The following is a 13,956-nucleotide window of genomic DNA, read 5'->3' as shown; positions in this document are numbered from 1 at the left end:
AGAATATATTACTGTTTTGTCCCAGATTTCATATGAAGCCCATTATTTCAGGTCACAGAGCAAGAAATAGAACTGACTAGAAAAGTCAGTTTTAAACATTTTTTAAAGTCTGTGGCTGTTTCATGGTAAGAAAAGGAAGGAAAAAAAGCAGGAGTATGCTACTATAATGTTTAGGTAATGACCGCTATTATAAACAATTATTATGATACCTTAAACATTGTTTTTTGCCATTGTGTTTTCATCTCAAGAGGGAATTATCTTTCCTACACAAAACTGCCTCTTTCCTACACAAATGTGAATGTTTCTGTGAAATTTTCTGGAAAACCAACAAAAGCATTTTCTGGTAATAGAAGAATGGGGAATATGCTCTCTTTCAACTCTTCTTTCATGTGATCAATTTCATCAGAGAGAAAAGGAAAAAAGAAAGAGACTGAAAGATGATCATATCTTCTCTAGGGAGGTGTGAATGCTGTTTTTTGTCTGAGCAAGTTGTAGTTGTTTGAAGAAATGCATGAATATGAATCACTTGTGATGTATATTTCATCCAAAGACAGAGAGACAGGCTGCAGTAGGTTATTTGTATGAAGCTGGGATACCTCTGGTTCATGCCCACAAATAAGACTTCAACCAGTCTCACACAGCCCATTAAAACTGTCAGTGGAAATAGCATCACTGAGTGCAGTCAATATTTATTCCTGCCCCAGAGATGCACTGAGTAAAGCTATGCCTCACAGGTAGGCCTGTAAGGATGAAGGGGAGTGCTGATTGATCCTTTTCCTGCAGTCTTATTTAACACAGGGGTTGGCAAATTATGAAATTTGATGGCTTGCACTTTTTTTTTTTCTATAGCTGTGAAGACTACATAGGCTTGGATGTGATTTTTTTAGTAAATGTGGAATCATTGCTTTCTTTTGCGCTCCCCTCTTCCTCAGAACCAGTAGGTTGTAAACTGAAACCTGCAAGTAGGGACTCATGTACATAGAGCAGTGTCAGTGCATAATGACACTGAATAACCTCATCCACCTGAAGAGCTTTTGTGGAGTTGGTATAGCCCCTGCTGGGGAGTACAGCAAGCAAAGAGAGTGTCTGGTATTCTCTGTAAAGGGTTTTGATGTTCTGCCTACTTTGCTGTAGGTAATAATGCAGTGAGAGCAAATAATGCAAGCCAATAGCACATGGCAAAAATAATGGAGCTTATTATGGATAAATGTAATTGCACATTTCATGCTTTGCTTTTTGTAATGAGTCCATCAAGTCAAACACTCAAACACATTAATTAAACACCATTTTCCCACAGAACTCAGTAACTGGATAGCAGCCCTTAGAATATTGGTACCATTATCCAGGTTGGTCGGAGCCTAGTGTGGAGCAGCATTTGGCAGTCAGGTCAAGCTGTGATTACTTGAATTGATGAATTTGGTGGACTGGCAGAATGTGCCCCATGACTGTGGGCTAACTGCTGTGTAACTTCACCAGGCCTGCAGCAATTAAGTCAAGTCATGCTGAGGAACTCCTTTAACTGCATACTAGCTATTCAGGCTTTGAGCATCTATGGCCTTGTCCATCAAGCACTATGCTTTTGTGGTCTTTTGAAGAGCTCCTTGGCCTTAAGTAAGGGAAATAAAACATTACCTTGTCTAGCAGAACAGGACTGTTTAGATGAGAGACATGTTTTTTTGAGAAAACATACTCTGAAGTGATAGTTTTTGTCTAAATCGATGCCAAAAAGGAACTGAAGGTGCAGGTAAAACTATTAATTAAATGTTTAATCCAGAAAATATCCAGAAAAGGCAAACCTCAAGCCATATTAGTAGGATTTTGTTTTCTGTTAATGCACTTTATTAATGGTTTTGCATAATGAGGATCTTTGCCTGTCTGTACAGTGTGTAGGCATATCATGCCCCGTGTGCCCTTCAAGCACTTTTAGAAAGTCTGCATGTACTACATTACATAGTTAAAGCTACTTTGTGCTATTTAATTTAGGAGCATCCCTTGGGGGAGCTAAGTCTTACACAGTGATTGGAGAGAAGGAGCTGACTCTAAAGGGTATCTGACTTAGATTACTAAAATAACCTGGCGGCTGGACATGACCCGGTCATGTGTGCTGACAGCCCGGAAGGCCAGCTATATCCCAGGCTGCATCCAAAGCAGTGTGGCCAGCAGGGTGAGAGAGGTGATGCTGCTCCTCTTCTTTGCTCTGTTGAGACCCCCCCCTGCAGTGCTGCATCCAGCTCTGGGGTCCTCAACGCAGGAAGGACACTGACCTGTTAGAGCAGCCTAGAGGAGGCCACCAAGATGATTAGAGGAATGGAGCACCTCTCCCATAAGGAAAGGCTGAGAGAACTGGGATTGTTCAGCCTGGAGAAGAGGAGGCTTTGGGGAGATGTAATTGCAGCCTTCTGGTATTTGAAGTATACAAGATGAAGAGAGACTTTTTACAAGAGCATGTAGTGACAGTGTCTTGGTTTGAAAAGACAGGTATCTGCTAAAGAAGGCAGGAGCCTCCCCTGAAATGGAAAATGTAAACCCATCCTCCAAATTGTTATAAATTTGAAATTAAGGAGGGCTCTCAGGCAAAGATATGGGAGCAGGAATAACAGTACTTTATTAGGGAAGAAAATAAAAAATAACATAAACAGTGCAGTAATACAAAACAACACTGACAGAGTCAGAATACAACCTGACACCCTGTTGGTCAGGATGTTGCTAGCAGTCCAATTGGAATGGTGGCGGCAGTCCTCCCAGAGTGGCACATGTGGTTCTGTCGGAGCAGTGATCCTGTAGAAGGGTGTAGTTTTCCTCTGAAGGTCTGGCAGTGGTGTAGATGGGCCTGGTCTTCCTCTGGGAATCCACTGGGAAACGCTGCTCTAGTATCCCAAAATCTATGATTATATCCCGTTAGGAATGCTTGGCTCCTCCCTCTGGGTGGAGCTTCTCACAATGGGATGATGGTATTTTGTCATTCATGCAGTGAGACTCAAAGGCCCATTAACAGAAGATATCTCCCCTGAGGGAGGATTGGTTGTGGAAGAGATAAAGAAAACTGCCCAATTAACAGAAGATAATTGCCCCACCTCTAACAGATAGGAATAGAATACAGACCCCCATTTCCAACCTAAGACAGACAGGACAAGGGGGAATGGCTTCAAACTGGAAAAGAGTTAGGTTCAGATTATATATTAGGAAGAAATTCTTTAATGTGAGGGTGGTGAGGCACTGGAACAAATTGCCTAGGGATGTCATGGATGCCCCATCCCTTGAAGTGTTCAGAATCATGTTGTATGGGACTTCAGGCAACCTGGGCTAATGGAAAGTGTCCCTGCTCATAGCAGGGTGGTTGGAATGAGATGATCTTTAGAGGTCTCTTCCAGCCCAAACTGTTCTATGATTCTAGGAGTCTGAGGTACCTGATGTGATCCTACCTGTTAAAACCTCTCTGTGTCCAAATGAAATCACACTTGTCTACAACCTCTGTAGAGCCCACTTCTCCCTGTTTTGTCACTCACTTTTTCTCCTGCTTATGGCTTGGTATATGGAAATGTGATATTTATCTTTTGACATATAATATTTAATTTTGCCTTCAGCTTGTGTTTATTTCATACTGGTTTTGTTAATATTGCCATACTTAAGATATATATTCTCTCCCTAGGGCATTTTCTGTATCTGCTTTCCAAGTAACATTGTGTATGTAATCTTACTGAATAGCAATTATATCCACCAATGAAAATTTATGACTCTGTAGAGTTGCTGCCTTGTAACTACACATTTCATTCTTTATTATGAGACTTTGGGCAATATAACTGGCAGCTGGAGCGCAGGAATTTTGAACTGTCAGGAGTGTGAGAAATAACCTGTGGAGCTCGGGTTGGCTTGTTTTGGTGACTGTTGCAGAATTACAGAATAACAAAAGATTAAGGAGGTGAACACAGAGTGTCCAGATGGTGCATAGGTAAATTGGTTATTTTTGGCAAAGTTCAGAAATGTGTAGCACAAAGAACAGTTTCAAGGATTACAAGAACATATTTCACAATACCAAAGTAGTAATCATTTAGCCAGAGAGGAGCTGGGTGACTAGACATGGGTTTATGGATGGGTTTTGAAGTAGGAGACAGCTTAGGCAGTGCCATGTGGCACCTGGCCATTGTAGGAAGTGCCTCCAGGGTGGCTCTCTGTGCTTCCCCTCTAGACTATCCTCTGGATGGTAGACATTTACACAGCTTAGTAGTTACTAAAATATTTAGTTCAACTTTCAGTTCATCAAATGATGTCTTTCAATTTCTTCTAAGTCACGTGAAGTCACATTTTAGACAAGTGTGCTTTTGTCAGAAGCAGATGTTTGGCTCACAAAGATTAGTCTGGTAGTTTCTCTTTGCCTTGTAGGTTTTGTAGGTTCTCAGACTTTCATGCAGTTGAGTGTTCTCGCTTGGCCTTAAACTCTAATATTAAAATGCTCCAAATTAAATTATCTTTTTTTCTTTTAAGAGGTAGAAATGTTCAGTTAAACTGGCTTTTATGAGGCTGTATGTAGGTGTGCATTCAAGAAGGTTTTTTCCAAGGGGCCAATAGCACACAGATATGGCAAATGCTATGTTAAGACATGAATTAAAGCACATAAGGAGATCAGAGAGCTGGGCTGGGACTTTTCCAGCAGGACAGACTGGCCTGTATTGGTTCCAAAAGAGTTCCCCATGTAAAATTAATCTGGAAGGATATTAGCATACGAATATTGCAGCTTATGAACCGATACTCTGGCTGAATAACTCTCCATGACAAATGCCAACACATTGCATGGTTTTTGATACTTGTATTAAAAAACCCTACTTCTGAAATATGATTTTATCAAATAGTTGGTGTATTATTAGACTGGTGAAGTCAGTTACACACTCCAAACATAATAGTATGTAAATTAAACTAAAAGTTAATTTTGCATTTTCCCTGAGCAATGAAACTATGTCCTGATGGGTATTGCATTTTAATGTTCTTTTGGTTGATCATATTATATTTTCTTTCTCCTGTTATTTCCCATAAACAGTATCATTTCATAGTGCTGACAGCCTATATACTAAATACCACATTGAAACAATGGGAACTGTATTGTTCTCTATATACTGACAAATCTCTGCTTAGTGTGCACTCAATAAAGATAAAATAGCAAATTTTATTAAACCAGGGGAAAAACACAATGAAAGTTATTAATATGTTTTTTTCTGTTGTGTTATACATGTGCCACTTTTCTTTTTCTTTTCTTTAAAAATACAATTTGGTTGAAATAAGACAGCAAGGAAAAACTACATCATAAAAGTGCAATAGCAATGAAGATATTTGTTTCAGTGCAGCCTCAAAAGATGAGAGAGCCCATTTCTTTTTTTGGGCAGTGGGAGAGAGTATTAAATGCTGTTCTCTCTTTTCAATTAAACAGCAGCATTAAATATAAAATAAAAGTTTAAGAATTAATAATATTTCCTTCCTCAGCCAAATTTCCTCACAGATTTTAAAAGTATTATACCCAGAGGAGGAGTTTAAAAAATGACTCACTGGTTTTTATACTTCCATTTCACAGAACTGCAATATTGTCCTTCATCATGAGCTGCATAAGGAATCAAACTTGAAAAACCACTCAAGGGGCCTTTACCTAGAGGTCTTTTGGTCCACATTGTCTCACAGGAGTGTTGGTCAGGATGGAAAGTGCCTGTCCTTTGTCAGTGGATGGTTTGTGTTTGAGGAGCCTCAGCTGGTTGCCTGTTTTTTGCTCATGCTGTAGAGCTGTGTAATGACTTCAGTGCTGTTTCCATCCTTGGGGCTGGAAAGGTCCAAACACAGAAGCTGCTCCCAGAGGAGCATCACCTGCCTGTGCTCCTGGTGCCCATGAGAGCCAAATGGCGCCTCTGTAGAGGCTTTGTTGGAAGAGTGTTAGCCAGGGTGTTTCCCTCCAGGACAGCAGTTCTTCCACCTGGGTCTGGCTCAGGGCTGCCTCTTCCCGTTCTCAGCCCCTATCCTGCCTTTCCCACCTCTCCCAGCTGTAGCCAGTGACCACGGGCTGCCTTTTGCCCTGACTGCTGCTGTTGGAGCTGGTGGAAGTTGTGGCTGTTGTTCCATGCTTTAGTTCCATCTCAGGACCTGCCTGAGCTTTTGGGGCCAAGCTACTGGTGGCCATGGTGAGCATGTGTCCTGCTGGAGGGAAAGCTGCTGTCCCCTTGCTGGCAGAAGCTGTGCCACAGTGCTGGGCAGGGGCCTAGCTTTGTCCTGCCATGGGCAGTGTGCTCTGTCCCTCCAAAGCCCTGCATTCCTGCGGAGAGCTGAGCAGCTGTTGGGAACTGAGCAGGACAGACCTCCATATGTGTTTTGACCCCTGAGTGCTTGTGTGTGCTGCTTCATACTGCTTGGGAGAAACTTCCTAGGATTCATCTTTTTTAAATAAGTAAAAACATAAAAAACCTGTACAGCTAATAAGTTGACCCTTATTTTTTTTTGACCCCTGGTTTTGTCCATGCACCTTAAACACATGACTGACTTCAGGCCATCATTAAGAATTCTGCTTCTGCTAGGTACTCTAAGTGAGGAAATCTTAAGGCAGGAGAGGACTCTTCTCTTTTGAAAATAAGCGGTGGATGTCTGGATTGGTTTTATTATTAGCCCTGCCTCACAGCTTTACCCACTGGGATCACTGCTAGAGTGACATAATATATAATATTATATATTTCCAAGTGTCGAGACGTCTCATTTAAAGCTTAACTCAATTTTAAATCCATGTGGAAAGGGAAGACCTTTAAAATACTTAATAAATTCTAATCTTAATCATATTCATCATTATTAAAATTTGAAAAAGGTTGAAATGCTTAAGGTAAGTGAAATAAGAAAACTAATAAAGAGCATGAAACACACTGGAGAAATGGAAGAATAATTGCTAAACGTTAAGAAATCTAAAATGGCCAAACATGAAAAAGCCTTCATTTCCAATAAGCATTTATTTAAAAGTTTCGCAATAACTTAATAATATAAAAAGAGATTTTAAAAATTAATTGAATGTTAAGTACAGTAGAGTGGAGAGACATGATTAAATACATTAAAACTTCTACTTGTCCTGTCTTTGGTCTTCAGAAACAATTTAGGTCTTGTCAGTTCTTGAGAGAGTTGCATCACCTGTCAGCAAGGAGATGTCACTATCAGTGTTGCTGTTAATAATAATTATTAGCATTGTGGCAATAGTAGTTTTCATAATAGTAGTGCCTGGAAGTAGCAAGGTACTATGGCCGAAGACACCAGCTTGCTCAGTTTTGTACAGGCCAAAAAAAAGATTTTTCTCTTCCAAGGATTGTGTAATCTAAGCATGAAAGGAAGGACCTCTTTGGTTTTGATTGAAAATTATAGACAGGTAATCAAAATGTTTGCCTTCTATTGTTTCATCCGTTTTTAAAATTTTCTGCTAGTGCATGAAAAGTGGTATTTAGATGGTGCACTTGACATTGTAATCTGTGTGAGAAAATGGTATTGAATATTTTAAAAATTGAAACTAGTAATTGTATTTGTATTTTAGGGATTACTTACCTTGACCATGCTGGTTCAGCACTTTTCCCAGAGAGTCTACTTAAAGCTTTTACTGATGACCTCAGAAACAACGTTTATGGTAAGTGCAAAGCAACATTCCCATGAGTCTTCTCAACTTTCCATCTAAATCATTCAAAGCTGAGCTTCTTGGAAGAGACCTTCTGCAGGTTTTTAATGCTATGAGAGAGTAGTTGGAAGACCAGTGCTTTTACAAAGGAGGCATAGTCCCTTAGTGTCACCCCTGGCTGCATTCTCTGATGGCCAAGGACCGGTCTATGTAGGTAAAGAAGAAAGATCAAAGCAAACATGGCTCTGTTGCATGACTCTGTTAGGGCACCTGGCTCAAAGCAAACATGGCTCTGTTGCATGACTCTGTTAGGCTTGGGATAAAGAAATACATTTTAACTATAAGCACTGTTCATTCTTTGTGGGTTTTTTCCACACAAAAATGCAAACCTAGTTTCTTATGCAAGGACCAGAATCCAGAACCAACCTCCTTCTCAGAGTCATCACAAAGAGCTTATACTGTGACTCAGTATAAGAATTTTATTCAGAAGGAAGCATAGCTCAAAGATCCCAAGTGAATTTCGACACAGAATAGGTGCTATTAGACTTTGCTCTGACTATTAGACTTTGGTGCCTACTCAGAAAAAGGATTGCCGAAGCAATCCTGTGCAGAGGAATATGAGTAAAAGTATCTGCAGAATTGCATAATATCTGGATGGATATTTGACTATTACAGCACCACCTGTAAGAACTTCATCCCCAGATCCTCTGCCTAAACCTTTCATTTCTTTCTGTGTTATTATCTAGCCTAGAATCACACACTGGATGTGATTTTATACAAAGTCATCAGCATCCATTGTATAAGAAATATTGATACTGTGTGAGACAATTTACATTAAAGTGAATCATGCTCAACCAGAAAAAAAATATACTGCACAGTATTATGCTGTGAGAAGTCCCACTGAAGTAATCAAACTTCCTATGGTGTGTTGCTATCTGTGGGTCATGTGTCCTTTTTGCTAGTTTTGTGTGTTTCTTATGCTCCCTGATACATGGAACAAAGGGATTCCTCACTTGGGAATTAGGTACCAGTGCTTTACTAGAAAATGCTTGTTCACTTCAGCACTGGCACACATGTGCTTGTCACCTGGGCAAGCCACTTGAGGGTTTTGAGTAGTTTTCATTCTCCATGTGCCATTATGTCATTTCCCCCTATTCTTTTTCCTGAATGCTGGCAAGGCTGGGATCCAGAACATAAATTTGAGTTCCACTACAAAATAAGTGTTATTCTTTATATCGATAGGGGCTTTTTTTTCTGTTCTAGCAAAATACATCGTTTTGATTACATTCAAGATCTCCTAATCAAGTGCATGCCAGTGATACAAAAATTAAGGTTCTGTCACCACAGACATTGTAAAGTGAAATGTCTGCATTCTGATCTTAGTTATTTCAAGCATTGGGCTCAACCCTTTTAATAAGTACCATCTGTGGTAGAAAAAAAAATTGTGAATCAACTGAGGGCTTGTGAATAGAAATAGTATTGCCAGTTTGGAGCAGATTTGCATAGTACTTATAATGCTATAGGAGAACAAATTGTTTCTTTTTATTGGTATTTTCATCTAAAATGTTATCAAGAGCTCTAGCATGGTCATTTTTTTTTCCAGTTACATCTCATACTCTAAGGACAGTAAATGCTGTCCAAGGACAGTATGGGAAGAGTTAAGAGTTAATTTAACAAACACAGATGTGAATGAAGGGGGGAGTTTGACTTGCAGCTTTTTCATTTTCTTGGTGACAATCCACAGGCCCAAAGAACTGCAGTTTAGCTGTTGAGTGTGTAAATGAGGGAAAGTAATATAAGTAAGAGATAGTCCCACTTCTTATTTGAAAATATTTGAATTGGAAATTACAGAAATGCAACATCAGACATGAAAAGTCTAAATTTTGGGTTTGAGCTCTGAAGTTATGATTTCCAACACCTTCACCCAACAACTTTCAGCAGTGAAACTTTTAAATTTTGAAAAGAGTAGCTAATATTGGAGCCTACTGCAAAAACTGTGTTAGTTTAGCAATTTTTCCTTATTCCCTTTCCAAACTGTTTTACATGTTCTCTAAATATTTGCTAATAGGAAAGTGTGCTGTGTCTGGATATTTCTGTCATCTTTTTTGCTCAAGAAGATAAAATCATGCTGTCCTAATTGTTATATATGCTTGTGCTGAGCTGGGCTAAGGTGGCTACTAATTTTGCAATAAAATTTATATTTCAATGAATTATCTGAATTTCAGACACTAAAAAACCAAGGATTAATTATTCTATCCAGTCATGATTGTCTGTTATCTCCAGATCCTGTCTTGTGCTTCTTACCTACTGCACAAATACGTTTATGAATATGCATTCGGGCTGTAGTTTTTCTAGTATGTTTGTGCATATGCAGTTTCATTTTCTTTTTAGGGGAACTGCCTAAATATTAGTAAGAGATCCAGCTGAAGTTTCTAGGTCTGTCATAATTGCTTTGTCCTGTTGTATGTCCCTTCTCTTGCCTGAGGGGCTACAGGGAATTGCTGTGAAGTACGCATTGAATCTTTATCATCTTTTAGGCTCTCTTGGTGTAATACTTTGATAAAAGAGAAATTTAATAGCAAAATTGTGATTAATGATTCATTTCTGTATCTCTATTGTCTCCTAGGCAACCCTCATAGTCAGAATATCAGCAGCAAGCTGACATATGACACAATCGAGCATGTTCGATACAGGTAGAATAATCTTTATTTCAGATGTTGTATGATGCACTTGACAGTTTTCATTTTGGTTAAGCCTGCACTGTTTTGATGACTTTAATGTGATACCATTTTCTAAGGGTCATCTGTAATGCCTAAAGGAAACACCTCACTTCTAAAACACAAGGTATTTGGATATGATCCAATCAAGTCTTGGATCATATAAATTCTTTTTCTCCCAGATGCCCAAATCCTCAAAGTCCTGTAGTTAATTTAGTGCTGTAATACAAGTCCACAGTTTTAATTAAGATGTAGGACTTGGAATTTCAGAAGTGATTATTAGTAAGATGGTATGCTGATGTAGTAAGGTGGGACTAGGTGCAAAGACATGTTAAAATTCAGATAAAATTAAATAGGGTGTAATGGCTTGTGAGAATTTGCAAAGAGCTTATGGGAATGTGTACATTGTTTTACAGCAGGTACTTGCTTCCATTGGAGTAATAAAATACCTTTTAAAGTAGTTTTAGTATAACTTTTAAGAGTAGAAAGAAAAAAAGGTAAAATTGAGGGTATGGGCAAGAAAATAAACTGATTCTCTAAACAAAGTATTCCTTTGAAAGCTCAGGATGAAGTATGCTGAAGGTACACATCTTGCAATTGATTTGTCGTGATTTAAGCCATGATGAAATATACCACTCAGGCACTTGGTTATTGGTTTTAGGCATTTGTTTCAGAAAACTCTTGCTATTTTATAAAATACATTTTTATCACAGAATATGGATGCTTTGGGTTTATTTCCCTGCTTTTAATGATACACTTAAGGCAAGTAAAGAATGTAATGGATTTCTATTTTATCTTTTTCCTTGAAAGTAAATATTTCTCCAAAACACATCATAGAATTCACATCCACAGCATTGTAGTGTTCATAGTTGTAATGAAGAAACTCTGTTTTATATGTTTCTGCTGCATTTTCTCTGACTGTTTTTATGGGAGTGTAAAAAACAAGAATTTCTGGTTGGATGCTGCTGCTGGCTACTATCTGTTTCCCCTTTCCCATCACCAGCTTTCTGGAGAAAGCATTTCTTTTTGCTTCTGCCACAGCCCTCTCTTGATGCTGTGCAGGATGACAACCTATTAATTTATGGCCAAATGAAATGAAAGAGACTACCCATGAGGAGTAGCTGTCTTCATAAGCACAACTTATAGCCAGTTACAGCAATACTCACAGTCTGCAGAGTCTTTTGATCAGACCTGTGTGCTCACATGCAGAGTTAGCATTCTGATTTCCATTTACTGAGTGCTCTTGCAATGTTGCTGTTTCACAGTTCTGCTTATGAAGGCACAGTAAGAAGTGCAATTGTTTTTAGAATAATTACTATTGTACTGTGTGTTCTTTGTTGTTAGGGAGTAAGGAAATAGGCTTTCACTGTGTAAAAACCTAGATCACTTGAAAAGAACTTAGATCTTCAGCATGTTTTATTTTGGATGCTTCTTTAAAAGAGCTTGAGACTTTTTAAGGGTGGAATGGGAGATAACAAGAACATACCAATTTTAGTATTGGGGGGGTTATTTGTGTGTTTTGTTTTTTTAAAAATGCCCTCTGCATCTGAATGAACATTTTTTGGTATTACACCTGATAAAATTTTTCATCTGTCCCTAAAGAAATGCAGCCATTTTTAAACTCCCAATAAAAAATTTAAAAGTATAGTTGTCAAAAAGGCATAGTCATAAAAATTCAGGAATAAAATGCCCCAAACCTACTGTCAATACGTCAGCTATCCAAAATGCAATAAAAGTATATTAAAAATCTATATCTCTATGCCATTGCAGCTAATCAAAATAAGCAGTATGACAAGACAGGGAGACAGGCAGCTCAGTCCTACATCACAGTGCATAGATTGGACTTCCTCAGTGGAATTCAGCAGGTAGTTTTAGAAATCTTAAAATTAGTTGCTAGCTTGTAATTTCGCTTTTGGCACATGTTGCAGACGGAAGTAAAGCTTTTTTTCAGTGTTTGACTCCAAGACAATGCTATTTTATTTTTTTAAATTATTTTTTTAAATTTGATTTTCCAAAGTGATCGCACAATCAACTAATTAAAAATTAACACCAAACCTAATTTCAGATTTATATTTGCTGATATGGGTAACAGCAGCATTAGAATAGACTTTCCTAATCTGTTAGTGTACACTGCTCAATGGTACAAAGCTGAGGGATTTGGTTTTACCTTCATATCTGCTTGACAGAGAGAAACCATTCTTAGAATGTGGCTTTGCAATAGAATAACATAAATAATTAAATAATTGAGTCAGTGGATGTTTTCTCTGATTTACAAAATTATAAAAAGGTGAGTTACCTCTTAACCAATTCAAGTGCGATGAGATTAGAAATAATTATTTTATTCTTAAAAATATTGCTTCTCTTTTCTTAATGTGGACAGCTGAGTGATTTTAAGCATTGTGCATACCTCAACATTAACCATGAGTGATTGTGAAAGAGGAAGCAAGAAATATAATAAACCTTACAGAAATGTCTTAAATGTATGCGTCCAAAGATTATAGATCCTTTTTTATTACTTTGCTTATGGTTGTATGACACTGCCATTGCTCCACTTCCACACAGCTAGAGAACAGGAGTACAATATCTCCTTATGATGCTGCAGTTAATGTAACTCAGAAATTCATTACACTGAGTATTAAATAACCCTTTTCCCATATGCAAGCATTTTAAAATACTAGATTTCTGAATATTTTAACGCATTGTCCTTGTGGATCTTGCACTTGCAATATCAAGTAGTCAGAAGTGTCTTCTAACCAGAACCAGACTGAAGTTTGAAATTTGTGGTATGTTTAAGATATATAACAGGATACTTTTTCATGTATGCACAGTGTTGTAATAGAATTTTGATGTTCATCCTTGAACTTTCAGGTCCTATGAAGTGTTAAGCTGAATCATACTTTGGGAATTCAAATATATATTTTAAAAAAAGGCCAGAAATTTCAGTTATGATTTTGGTATCAAGCATCTCCTAGACCATGGCAATATGTAAATTACAGAATTTTGTCACTGAAGCTAAAAGGATTGGGCATTGAGCTAAATGGGATCAAGTTAAACTATAGAGCCAAAACATGTATTTCTATAAGGGCTTCTCTCAAAATATGCTATCGTGTGAGCTGTAAGAGGAGATTAATCAGTACATGCAATCAAAAACATGGGCATGCACAAAACGACTGTAAATGGCTCAATGTTGTAAAAATATATTTGTTTCTGTGGTAAAACACACAAGTGGTACCAGATTATGCTGAAGAAGCAGTCTCATAAGTGCTCTTTATAATTTCATTTGCACTGTATTTTTAGAGAACATTTCACGATAGCAAGATAGAACTTTACATTTCTTCTGCAAGCATCATACCTTGCTTAAGAAATAAGTTTCCCTTCCAAGTCTTTTCTTTAGGTTAACACATTTTGAAATGGTGCTTTGTTCAAGATAGGGATTTTTTTTTAATTCCTGGGTTTAAGCAGTTCCATGTCTGAAAACAGTAATGTTGGAACTGAAACATACATGAAAATGGCTTGACCTTTCCTGCACAGTAAGAAGTAATAGATACAGTATCTTCTTAGTATCGATTTGTTCTTTGCAAAGGTCATTGATGGGAGACCGTATGGATGAGTGACATCTGAGCACTG

General features: G+C 38.0%; 1 protein-coding gene across 1 annotated transcript in view; it reads left to right on the top strand.

Annotated features, from left to right (window-relative positions):
• Positions 1-13,956, top strand: part of MOCOS (molybdenum cofactor sulfurase) — a 206,045-nt gene that overhangs the window by 19,711 nt on the left and 172,378 nt on the right. Inside the window, exons 2-3 of the mRNA XM_066545896.1 lie at positions 7,535-7,624; positions 10,239-10,305. Coding sequence (XP_066401993.1) covers positions 7,535-7,624; positions 10,239-10,305 — 157 coding nt within the window. The remainder of the gene's footprint in view (positions 1-7,534; positions 7,625-10,238; positions 10,306-13,956) is intronic.

Source organism: Molothrus aeneus, chromosome 1 (assembly GCF_037042795.1).
Source record: "Molothrus aeneus isolate 106 chromosome 1, BPBGC_Maene_1.0, whole genome shotgun sequence".
In the NCBI taxonomy this organism is placed as follows: domain Eukaryota; kingdom Metazoa; phylum Chordata; class Aves; order Passeriformes; family Icteridae; genus Molothrus; species Molothrus aeneus.
The sequence above is the reverse complement of the archived record's forward strand: the minus strand, read 5'-3'. Positions and strand labels throughout refer to the sequence as shown.